Genomic DNA, 12771 nt, shown 5'->3' with positions numbered 1-12771 from the left:
GCCCCCAGAGGATTATACAGAAATGAACACAGCCCTTGGGATGAAAAAGATACCCCACCTCGTTCTAAGCTAACCGTGAACAAGTGAACTGGCCATGGAGGGGCATGGTAAGAGAAGGCAGGCCAGATGGAGAGCTTGGTGGGCCAGGGTCAACCCATGGGCTGGCAGTTCCACACCACTGATTTAGATTATAATTTGCCTGGACAGCCAGGAGCAGAATTCATGATTTCATGTTGGCTTGTTCAGACAGGTCATAGTTTAAACCAAGTACAGTTTGTCCCAATTTGGATGAAGTAACAAACTGTTATTGGCTTATAACAGAAGTGGTGTTTCCAGTCTCCTCCTCACTGTCAGAGGAAGAGAGGGGAAGTGCAAGTGCATGAGTGCAAGGCATGCTAACACTAAATCCTGGCTTAGCATTGAATCCAAACCCCCCACTAAGAGTTTGAAAATCTTCTGGCATTTTCTAGTGAAAAAGCACAGGGATTCAGTACTTTCCATGGGTGGTTTTCTATCCTTCCTGATTTCTAATCCCTGTTCCTTGACCTTACTGTCATTCTCATCTATGCTTTATCTCCTTCCTTGCCTTTACGCAACCCTGTCCTTGCCTAAATACTGTGAACATGAATATTGAAATCAGACTGAATTGGTGATACAAACATAGTTTTTGTACATAATAACCAGATGCACATTGGGGCAGGGTGGTTAGGCAAACCACAGTGCAGGGTGGTTAGTGCTAACCACTGCGAGAGCCCCTGCCACACATTTAGCTAACCATGGCCTGCAGTGTGGTTAGCCTAACCACTCTCTAACCACCCTCCCTCCTGCAGTCCTCCCACCACTCCCTCACACATCCCAGCAGCCTCAGTGGCTCACATGGCCATTTCAGGTGGGGGCTGCTGATGGCTGTTGACGGCCATTTTCTTCCTTCTTTCTGATTCCATTACAAATGTAAGTAAAAAATAAATAAAAGTATTGAAAAATTGCGCAAAAATCAGCATATCGCTAAAATGCACATATGTGCATTTGCACAAAATCACTGTATATTGCTTAAATGTGCATTATCCCCATATAGCACTAAAATGCTATATGCATATGCACAAAATTTCTATATCGATACAGCGTTTTTGTGCAAATGTGTGTTTTAGCGATATACCGGGATAATGCGTGTTTTAGTGATATATGGTGATTTTGGGCAAATGTGCATTGTAGTGATATGGCGATTTTTGTGCAATTTTTCAAAGTTTTTATTTATTTTTTACTTACTTTTGTAATGGAATCAGAAAGAAGGAAGGGGCTAAACAACCCAGAGGCTAATCCATGATTAGTTGTTGTGTTAACTGCTGGGTTGTTTAGCCCCTAAAGAACCTATAAGCCTGGGTTTGCATATCACACTCACAGCCTCGGTAAAACATGGGTTAATTAATCTATGATTTGCCTCTGTGACTTGCAAACTGGCCCAGTGTCTGCATTTCCTTGAAACCATAATGTAAATGGATAAAAGGATAGTTTGGAAGGATGTGGGCAGTACCTAGGGAAGACTCAGAAAACAGAGCGGGGCGGGGCCACACATTCGTGCACGCACATGTGTACATATGTAGATGATGCAGGCGAGAGACTTTGCTGTGGCTGTGTCAAGATTATGGAACCCCCTGCTTAGTTTTTGTACCTTCCCTGATGGCCTTTAAGTCAACATTTTCTTCAGCTGAAATCATTCTGCTGACCTGTTATGTTGTTGTTGTTGTTGTTTTATTTGTTGCCCCTCTGTCTTTTAATCTGGAATGTTTGTAATAAACTAAGTTTTAAATATGTTGTGAACTGACTTTAGCATTAGGAAGAATGGAAAGGCAGAGAATGTAAATACGCTAAATAAGTAAACAAATGCTGGGTCCCAAGTGGAGGCTTCCACTTTTTCAAGCATTTCAAGCTCCACCCTTCCACTTCTTCCCACGTTGCCAAGGGTACTTTTGAAGGGTGTGGGATGCCCCAGTGCAGTACCAAGAGCTTTATCTGGAGGGCAGAAGTCTGCAAAGCCACCATATGTGAGTGTCGAAGAATATGTGAAGGAGCTCTTTGAATCCTAGCTATATTTGGGGCAGGGGCACAGAATAAATGGAATCCTGATTGTAATGTAGTCAGAGATACATAAAATCGAACCTTAAAATATTGGTGTAAACATGTATGGCTTTAATTCAGTGGCTGATCTAGCTTTCCTGTTCTTATCAAATAATCAGATATTTCTCTTAAGTGGTGGTTGTTGATGTCTTAAATTTTTCTTGCAGATAATTTCTATGTGGATGATTATGCTAGATTTACATTCATGGATTCCAAAGACAAGACAGCTGCTGTAGCCAACAGCATGACATACTTAACCAAGAAAGGTACATATATATGAATTTTTGCCATTTTTCATACTGCATCTGATGCAAGTGAAGGTTTACTATGCTACTTTTTATCCAAAGTTAGGGCTCCTTCCATCTGTGGAGGGTTTTTGATCCAGCAGGGCATTTCCACTGGCAGAACATAGTGAGGAGGTTCAGCCCTTTCTGCCCCCCAGAAATCTGCTCCAGAGGGTTGGGTGACCCTCCAGATCAGTATGGGAGGCACCCGTAGCTGCAGGAATTGGAAGAATCAGCGAAAATCACTTCCCCCCATTTGTGGGTGGGGCTGTACCTCAGTGGTGGAGCACCTGCTTTGCATGCAGAAAGTCCCAGGTTCGATCCCCGGGATCTCCAGGTAGGGCAGGATAAACTCCTGCCTGAAGCCCTGGAGAGCTGCTGCCAGTCATTGTCGACACTACTGGGCTAGATAGACTAATGGTCTAACTCAGTATAAGGCAGCTTCTGATGTTTCTTTGTTACTGTCAGGCAGAGCTGCTTCAGCAGAACTCTGCTCAAATAGTGCTGGTAGGAGCAAACTTTGGATCCAACTGTATAGATTTAACACATCATTAGGTTTTTATTGTTTTAACATTTGAAAAGGCAAGTAGAGGTAAATTGCATAGAAGCTGGATAGAATCAATAGAGATATTTTTATTACTTAAAATAAGTATTTGCACACCATTTGTTTAAGCTGTCTGACTTGCAGGCAGAATCAGATTTCCAGTTGTCTAATTTGATTTGCACTCATAGGCCTAAGGTGGTAGCCTACTATTTCAGACTGCAAGTGTATAATGAAATTTTTGAATGGTCCCCTGTGTGATTTTTTAAAAACCCACAAAACGTCCTATAAGAATAAAACTAACATAGCAAGGAGAGGCATTCTTGACAAGCACTCTTCCTGCTTATGCTAGTTTTCTACTTGCAGAGACTTGTTTTCTTTCACCTCATTCCTCACTGTGCTGCATGTGTTGTGTAGATCCAACCATAGCTAAGTGGTGGTTTTGTTCATGGGAAATACTAGCTCTGAGATGCCCCCATTCTAATTCATACTTCTTATGGCAATCACTCAACTTATTCAGGTATATGTATGCAGGCAATATATTTCCATATGTAAATTGATGTTGCAATTGCTTTTGAAAATAACCCAAGTGCAGGTGATTGTAGCTGGTGATTATTGGGAGTAAAATAGTATTGCAGTAGTTGCTGTGACATGAAACAACACCCTGCCCCCGCAACTGTTCTTTCTTCACTTTGGTGCCACCACTTTCAGACACCTTATTTATTGCTTAACAATAAAAGCCTACAAGTTGTCTAGATTATTTTAATATATGCCAGCGTAGCAGATAAGCTTGGGAGAAAAATTGGATGAAAGTCAGTGCTATTGCAATTCTGCATGTATGTGTGAGTTATTGATTTAGGTTTGTATAAGCATTATGGGCTTTTCTATTATTTTGCATTTTCATATAAACTTGTCACATCAAGTATTTTATTCTGACTTGTTGAGCCTGTACAGACTATACACAGCCTTGGTAATGAGTCTTGGTCCTTTAGCCATGGCTAGCGGGGGATGAAGCATGCTGTTCCTCAGCCGCCTCTCCTGCATTCATTTCTCCCTCTCTACTTTGCCATGGTTCAGCACCAACCTTAACTATGGCTATTGAGAACCAGAGAGTGCTGTTGACCAGGTTTTGAAGTCAATTTCAACGTCCTGGTTTATAGTAAATGCTGATTAATGTTCTCCCTGCTAGCCATAACTTGCAGGTACGTGATGAGAAGGGGAGCACAGACACATCTTATTCTGAGTTGGATTGTTTCCTTTAGTTTCAGCAATTCTTCAGAAAAAAGGGAATTCCTTATATTGCTAAAACAATGTACCACAACTTCAGAACATGCTTCCCATGGAGACTGGCAACCCTCTTCCTTATTTAATCATATGTAGCACACACACACAAAACCCCTTTCTCCTTTCAGGCTTCTAATGTGAGACCTCAACTTTTTTGTTGTAGTTGTTCTGGCTGAGTCCTGGGGAATATTTCAAATGTTTATACTGGTGCTTTTGATTTGAGATTTTTGTGATTTTTAAAATTCTGTTCTATATGTTGTTTTAAACATAACATTTGTGGAAAGATGCTGAGACATTCTGTAGAAGATGTGTGTTTTAACACCAGCAACTGAAAAAAAACACATTTTAAAAATCTTGGAGTCAGGTGAATATTTTGTCTATGTGTAGGAACCCAGTTTCTAAACCAGTGTTTCTCAAACAGGGGCTGTATCTGTGCCTTCAATGTCACGTTGTTGCTATTTCTTGGATAAATTCCAGTTATTGAGGTCTGAGGACCTAGGAGTCGTCTGGTCAGCAGCTTGTGCTCTATAATCTTTCCCTACTTGGCAAGTTTTAACCAGCCAAGAGCAACTGGGTGAGGCCATTATGCTTGTCGTCAGCATTGTTTTGGAGGAAAGGAGTGGTTTCAGGTCCCCATATGGAAGCCATAGTTAGGCCACTACTTTAAAAGCTCCCCAGGAACCTTTGTTGTTGTTGTTGTTCAGTTGTTCAGTCGTGTCCGACTGGTAATTATGGGCCAGTTTCAAATCTGTATTTTCTGGGCAAGGTGACACAGCAGGCAGTACCTGGTCAGCTCTAGTTTCTATTGGATGAGACTACCTAGCTTCAGACTATCTAGCTGCAGACCTAGTTTTGTTACAGAAACAATTTTGGTCACACTGGTGGGTGATCTTTGCTGGAGTAGTGAGCCCCTGTTGGTTCTTCTTTATCTTTCAGTTATCATTGGTATCAGCTGTGGTATCCTCCTGGACTCTCTGGTAGGATTGGGAATGAAGGACACTACTTTACAGTTCCACTTACCTGTCAAGTTGCTTCCAGAAGGTGGTGCTGGGGATCTCCTGTTGGGCCCCATGGAAGTTTTCCTTTGGGATGATGCACAATTCTCCTCTGTCACCCATGCTTGGGTATTTGGAGTTCAGTATTGTCAATATGCTGATAACACTTGGTTATATTGCTCCTTTTCCTTGAACCTGAGTGAGGCAATGCAGTCCTTAACTAGATGTCTGGAATTAATAATGGACTAGATGAAGTTCAATAAACTGGAGCTCAATCTAGATAAGAGCAAGCAGTTGTCAGTACGATGTAGCCATGCTCCTGAAAGAGCAGGTCAGCAGCTTGAAGGTATTCCTGAACCCTACTTCAAGTCTCAGGTGCTGGCTATGGGCAGAAGTGCCCTTTTCTAGCTTTGTTTGATGTTACAGCCAGGTCTTCTAATTGAGGCCTTCATTCCACAATTTACTCCTTGTTAGCATTTGTTTTGTGATCACATTTCAAGGAGTGGGTTTTTCCCATTAAAGCTCTGCATGACTGAGCCCTCATTATTTAATGCAGGCCACATGCACACACACCCTATTGCCACCACTACCCTTTAAAGAAAAATAAATGGGAGAAAAAGCAGTTTGCTGCCAAAATTCAGTGGTAAACCACTACAGAGGCTTGGAATGGACACATTTACTTTGTTTCTCCTCTTTATTGTGTCACAGGGGCAGCGCTGGGGGAAGTGTGACCTGCAGTGGGCCGAGGGATAGAAATGCCCCCGGGCTGCCCAAAACTGCCCGCCACTGACTTGAAAGAAAACCTCTTTGTTTACTAAAATCTTCCAACAATATCCTTCGTTGCCACTATCTGAGGTATGCCAGGAGGTTCTAAAATCCAGGGCTGCCTTCAGGGTTGTGCCCATTTATGGAATTGTCTGCCAAGAGAGGCCCATCAGTCTACTTCGCTTTCAGTCTTTAGAAAGCTGACACAACCCTCTGCATTCTAGAGAGCATTTGCCTTGCTGGAACGTAATTAATTTCTGATGTGGCAGCTTTGTTTAACTGGAAAAGTGCTGTGTTTTTCTCTCACCTTGGAATTGGGTGTGTTTGAATCATGTGACTTTAGTATGTGGTGATGGGTTTTGTTCAGTCTTTCACAAACATTATTAAGAAGTGGTATATATATTTTAAGAAATAAATAATAGGGCTTGGTATATTAGTAAATGTAAACAGTTTTGCACGTCATCTAAACATTCAGAATTTCCTATAAGAACACTGGAGCTGAGCCATCCTAACTCATCCTTACATCGGGTTAGAGACCAAGTGGCACAGGAGGAGGGGTGATGTAGGCTGGCCACTTAGCGCATTGCCAAAAAAGGGGAGATGCTTTATCAGAGAAGTCACCGATTTGCAGAACATTTACATATGCTAATTTATATAGAGAGCTGCTCATTTAGAAAGAATTACCCTAATTTAAATAGAAATACAATACATCTCACCGTAGTGGGGAAGACTGGACTAGGTGGCCTGTGTGCCAGGTAAGTCTGCTGTCTAGGTTCTAACTGGTGATGGGCAACTTCAAGGCCCCTGCTGCTCTCCCTCCTTATGGTGCTTTATCTTTAAGCCAGACTTGGACATAACAGCCCTTCAAATAGAGGACTGTCCTCTGTAAAATAGGACATATGACCCCCCAGAGGTATGCGGTGATTATAAGAGTTATAGGAGCCTGGCAGATATATCAATGAAGTTTCTAGGTGACGGGACAAGGCAAGGGAGATCTGCTTAGTTTCAAATGGGTGCATGATTCATAAAAACTTCAGAAATGCTCATTTAAGTTGGTTCTATTGCTGGAAATGAATTTATCCTTAGTTTCCTCTAACAATAGCCATTGCTTAGAAAGATGCTGCATACCCTACTATGGCTCTTGGATACTTCTGAGTCAATTTTATAAACTAATTGTATCTTTTCCCACTCTTTCCTGTTTTACTTCTGTCAGGAATGTCCTCCAAGGAAATTTATGGTAATGAGCTTGAGTACTTCCTTTTTTGTGTTTTATATTAATAAACTTTAATACTTTAAGGAAAATTCAGACCCTGTAATTATTGGCCTTTAGAACCTGCAGGGAATAAACAATTGGTGCATGGTTTATTTTTTAATATTTCTGGGTATAAAATTTGAGTCCACAGTATTCATATCAAAAAGTTCATTTATCTTCTAATGGAAAACAAAGTTGCTTCCAGGTTCTCTGTGATTATTTTCTACCCCAAACAATGCTTACATAAGTAGCTAAATTATAAATCAGATTAGAAACAGTTATGCATGTGTCTTATTCTGTGTACTTTGAAAAATAAACTTAATTTAATATAAATACTGTTATCCTTGATAAATTCTAGTATCACTAAGATGTGTATCTTGCCTTAAGTTGCTTTTCTAAACACCGCATGTGCTGAGCATGAAATGGAAATGCACATCGTAATAAAATCAAGATGTTCAATTTTTCTCCTTGAATGCATTATTTTTCCCTGTACAGATGATTCTTTTATTAGACCAGTAACTTTTTGGATTGTTGGAGACTTTGATAAACCATCTGGAAGACAGCTGTTATATGATGCTATCAAACATCAGGTATGTAGCAGCCCTTACTGAAGAAGGAAAGGAATGGAATCACTAATGTCAGCATACGTAGGATACTGAGCTCCATCACTTGCTTGTGTTCTGTGACTTCAAGATATGAATAACTGCTGGGTTTTATATTTTTAAAGGGAGAGTAGCCATTGTTCGCTCATGCCAGCATGCCTTGCTGCGCTCTGAGATCTATTTGCAGCATGCAAAGCCTAACCTAATTAAGTTGAAATCCTATGCCTACTTACCTACTATGCCCTATTGAACTTAATAAAACTTTTGAGTAGACATGCATAGGATTGCATTGTAAACCTCCTGCATTCCATCTTTTTAATACTATTATAAACCACAGGCTAGGGCTTTTCCTCATGCCCAGCAAAACTTTGTTCTTTCTCTTTCCCTTTGCTCAAAATCTAGTCTGTAGAAGAGTTCTGATGAACTTGAAAGTGTGCTCACTATTTCATAATGTTTTTAGTTCATCTGGATAAAAGTATTATCCTACTGTTTGGATTTTTTTTAATATGTAGGATTGATTTTCTCATAACACACTGAACTGCAAATGTTATTTTGATATCAGAAATAGCCAACAGAAAGGCAGTGCTTGCGCAAAATGATGAACCAGAATACTGGAGAATCAGAATACTGGCTTATTGTTCATTAGCAAGCATGCTGGTACACATCACTCTATCACCCCTGTTTGGCTCGTCCCGCCAGCAGGAGCAGCTTCAGTAATGAGGAACCTACTAGGTCAAAACAGCTTAGCATTGCATCCAAACCAAGACTCCTAGTTTGTCGCTCCCCTAACAAGCCAGGGTCTGAAGTCGGCTTATGATTCCTGACTTGTTTGGAGTGAAAAACCAGGACTCAGGTTTTAACGGAATGCTAAGCTTTTTCTTGCTAGTGTGTAACTAGTTTCTGAAGCTCTTCCCATTGACAGGAGGAGCCGAGCAGGAGCAGGTGAGCAGCACGCAGTACCACACTTGCTTGTGAACGATAAGCCAGGTTTCTCTGAAGTTCTGGCTTAAGAACATAAGAAGAGCCATGCTGGATCAGACCAAGGGTCCAAATAGTCCAGCATTCTGTTCACAGAGTGGCCAGCCAGCTGTCAACGGGAAATGTACAAGCAGAACACGAGTCCTCCCATCCATGTTCCCCAGCACCTGGTGTTCATAGGCATACTGCCCCTGATACTGGAGGTAGCATATAGCCATCAGGACTAGTAGCCATTAACAGCCCTCTCCTCCAGGAATTTGTCTAACCCCCTTTTAAAGCCATCCAAATTGGTGGCCATCACTATGTCTTGTGGTAGGGAGTTCCATAGTTTAACTATGCGCTGTGTGAAGAAGTACTTCCTTTTATCTGTCTGGAATCACCCACCAGTCAGTGTCATGGGATGAGCCCAGGTTTTAGTATTATGAGAGAGGGAGAAAAATGTCTCCCTATCCACATTCTCCACACCATGCATAATTTTGTACACCTCTATCATGTCTCCCCTCACTCGCCTTTTTTCCAAGCTAAACAATCCCAGCTGTTGTAACTTTTCTGCATAGGGGAGTTGCTCCAGCCCCTTGATCATTTTAGTTGGCCTTTTCTGCACTTTTTCCAGCTCTGCAATATCTTTGTTTAGGTGTGGTGGCTTATTGTTTTGTGCAAACACAGCCAAAGTCTATTCATTTGTCCTGCAAATTCATGTTGGAATCTCAATTTCTGTATTATTATTTTTTTTAAAAAGAAGCCCTCGTGGTCTGTGTGAAAAAAAATGTTAAGGAATCTGTAATAAGGTAATTGAGTAAGGAGAAGCCCAAATTGTTTTTTCAAGCAACGTAATTTATAAAATGTCTAAAGGATGACAAATTGCATTTACGGGAAACTATTTAAGAATGACATGATAAATGCTTGTTTTGTCAGTTTGCCAGAGAACAAGAAGCTTTATTAATATTCAGGCCTTTAACAAACATCTGCCGTTAGCAAGAATCTGCTGTCAGCCAGAATCTTTCCTTTTGGTCCATTTAAGGGTGCATTTTGATTGAGGGCTTATTTTTAACCTTAAAGATGGGAGCAGTTAGATGAATATCTCATGTTGTATTATTTTTTAAAATAAAGATAAAAAGCAGTTTGTGCTATTATGGCTGAGGTTTTAAATAGCAAACTTACACAGCAAACTTCTTACGTGCTTGTAAGACATGCTGACTGTAATTGGGTAAAAAAACACATGTGGATGTTAATGCTGAATTTGGGGTTGTTACAGTACTCTTTCTTTGCTGGACTTCTTCAAAGTTGTCTTGAAACAACACTGTTGTAATGCTCATTTCATTGTTATGCAGAAATCCAGTAACTATGTCCGGATTGGTGTGATTAACAACCCCAGTGAAGACCCAGCCAGTGAGAACACAGTCACTGCCAGAGCCATATGGGCAGCCTTGCAGACACAAACATCAAACAATGCCAAAAACTTTATCACAAAATTAGCTAAAGAGGAGAATGCAAAGGTTCTAGAGGCTGGAGCTGATATCACAGAATTTGCTGTTGGAGTAAGTGTACAAGCTGGCTTCTGCTGTGAGGTAGACTAGTAAAATGGGAATAATAGCAAAACTCACCTGTTTCCTTTCTAAGCTCCAGCTTCCTTCTGAGGTAATCATAGAGCATTTTGCAGACATACAATGTCCTGTCTCTTAATTTACTTTTACTAAGGATAATTTTTCCCCTTTCCAGGGTATGGATATCGATACTTTTAGAGCTGCCTTTGACTCTCCCAAAGTGGATTTTGTTCTTTCACATACCATATACTCCAGGGATGTTCTTAAACTTAAGAAAGGACAGAGGGCAGTGATCAGCAATGGAAGGGTGAGCAAACTATATTTAAAATATGAGAGGAACTGTTTCACATCCAGCAATATTACTCCTTTGATCTTAAATGTGGTGGAAGGGTAGTTGAAATTAAAAATCATCAGTGTGTTATGGGGTATGTATTCTGGGTTCAGAGTGGCATTAATGGCATTAATTAGTTCACTCTAATTCCGTCTTCTCCAAGATGGTGCTCTCCAGATGTGTATAACTGTACCTTTCATCATCCCCACACTGGTATGGTTGTTGAGAAGGCTGTTCTAACTTAATTGAATTACTTCCCAGATTTTTTTAAAGTCCTTCCACGAAGGGCCCAAAAATGGTTGAATGAGCTTCAGTCTTAAATTTATATGACGATTTGACTTTCTGCTAGGGCAATCTACAAAACTTTCCAGCTATCTGAATAATGTCTCTCAGGGCTTGGGGTTTTAATGACCACTATCCCGATAAGCACCCTCAGTTTTGTTGGTAATTATTCAAGATGGCCTTCACAATTCATCTTCTGAGAATGAAACACTTTCCCACAGCAATTAGATTAATCTCCAGTATTCGATAGCTAATAGAACCAAAGAGCTCCATGGTGATTGTGATGTCATGTTTTATGCTGCATTAGCCAAACATCAGAGTTGTATCAAGAGGTATTCCTAGCAGTGAGAATTTAATAGACAGCTATGCAGTTTATAAAGGTTAGGGGCAGTTTGTTTTAATTGCTCTTGAATGCAGTTTTTCTTAACTGATTGCTGGTGAAATGTTTTGCATCGCATCAGTCTCTGTGAACTTTTGTTGCTTGTTTGTCATTGTAAACTGCTTTGGAGGCCTTGTTAGGCTAAAAGGCCATCTAGAAATGTTTTTATACATTTTAAAAAATATATATCCCACTTTTCTGTCCACCAAGGACTCTCAAGGCAGCTAAAAACAATATCAATAAAAACAAAGGACTATTGCAACAAATGAACTATCAACCAGCAAACTGATTCTTCAGGCAATAAAAATAATGCATGTTCAGTTATCACTGAGCCCAAACACCCTCTTGGTGTTTCGACTATGCATTGTACATTTCCACAATGGTCAGTAAGTTAAGCACGAAGGAAGCCAAACAGACTTCTTGCAGGAATGCAGTCTAGAGCTGCAGTGTGGTATAGTGGTGAGAGTGCTGGACTGGGAGCCGGGAGATCCGGGTTCTAGTCCCCACTTGACCACGGAAGCTCACTGGGTGACTTTTGGCCAGTCACAGACTCTCAGCCCAACCTACCTCAAAGGGTTGTTGTGAGGATAAAATGGAGAGGAGGAGGAGGGGGTTCCTTGCAAGAGGGAAAAAGGCAGGATATAAATGCAGTAGATAGATAGATAGATAGATAGATAGAGCTGGTAGCCACCACCAAAATAGCCCTTACTCATTTGACCACTTCACCTCACATGACAGGGTGATGCTAAGCAGAACCTCAGATAATGATCTGAGTGAGTGGGTAGGTTCATATGGCAGGAGGTGGTTAATACTGTGAACCGCCCAGAGAGCTTTGGCTATTGGGAGGTTTAGAAATGTGATAATAAATAAATATTGTTTCTAGCACAAGTATGGACAAAGTGACCTTTGAAATGTTGATGTTGGGATACTGTGCTTGTCACAAGATGTGTCTAGTTCATATTCTTCTGAAGTTTTATTCACAACAAATTTCTGTCCATTTTCTCTTTAGATTATTGGTCCATTGGAAGATGGTGAGCTTTTTAACCAGGATGACTTCCACTTGCTAGAGAATATTATTTTAAAGACTTCTGCACAGAAAATAAAATCTCATGTTCAGCAGTTAGGAGTGGAAGAAGACCTGTAAGTAACTATGTGCAAACTACAGAGATTTAGGAAGAGGCATGCCTTTGTTCATTCGGTTTCTATAGGTGCTCTCACTGGTTGTTAGGGAGCCAACCTAACAACTAATAAGAGGGAACTTTTCTCTCTTTTTGAGGAGCCACTTCACATATAATGACAGTCCATGGGTTAAATAACCCATGGGCTGTCGGGGATGATCAGGAGCACACGAGCCACTTCTGGTTTTAATCAACAACTTAAAATTGGCCTGTTCATACGTTGCTGAGCATGACAGGTGAA

The 12771-nt window shown here is 40.8% G+C and overlaps 1 protein-coding gene across 4 annotated transcripts in view; it reads left to right on the top strand.

Moving 5' to 3' along the window:
• UGGT1 (UDP-glucose glycoprotein glucosyltransferase 1) overlaps window positions 1–12771 on the top strand; it is a 72586-nt gene that overhangs the window by 28115 nt on the left and 31700 nt on the right. For 2 of the 4 annotated variants that reach the window (XM_084846715.1, XM_084846717.1), the window contains 6 exons: window positions 2283–2381; window positions 7198–7221; window positions 7732–7826; window positions 10148–10354; window positions 10536–10667; window positions 12362–12492. In XM_084846715.1, coding sequence (XP_084702841.1) covers window positions 2283–2381; window positions 7198–7221; window positions 7732–7826; window positions 10148–10354; window positions 10536–10667; window positions 12362–12492 — 688 coding nt within the window. The remainder of the gene's footprint in view (window positions 1–2282; window positions 2382–7197; window positions 7222–7731; window positions 7827–10147; window positions 10355–10535; window positions 10668–12361; window positions 12493–12771) is intronic. The other 2 variants (XM_084846718.1, XM_084846716.1) reach the window with 1 other exon arrangement.

The sequence above is a fragment of the Heloderma suspectum genome, chromosome 3 (genome assembly GCF_057233095.1).
Source record: "Heloderma suspectum isolate Gila_16-S chromosome 3, 16-S_ref, whole genome shotgun sequence".
NCBI lineage: Eukaryota > Metazoa > Chordata > Lepidosauria > Squamata > Helodermatidae > Heloderma > Heloderma suspectum.
The sequence above is the reverse complement of the archived record's forward strand: the minus strand, read 5'-3'. Positions and strand labels throughout refer to the sequence as shown.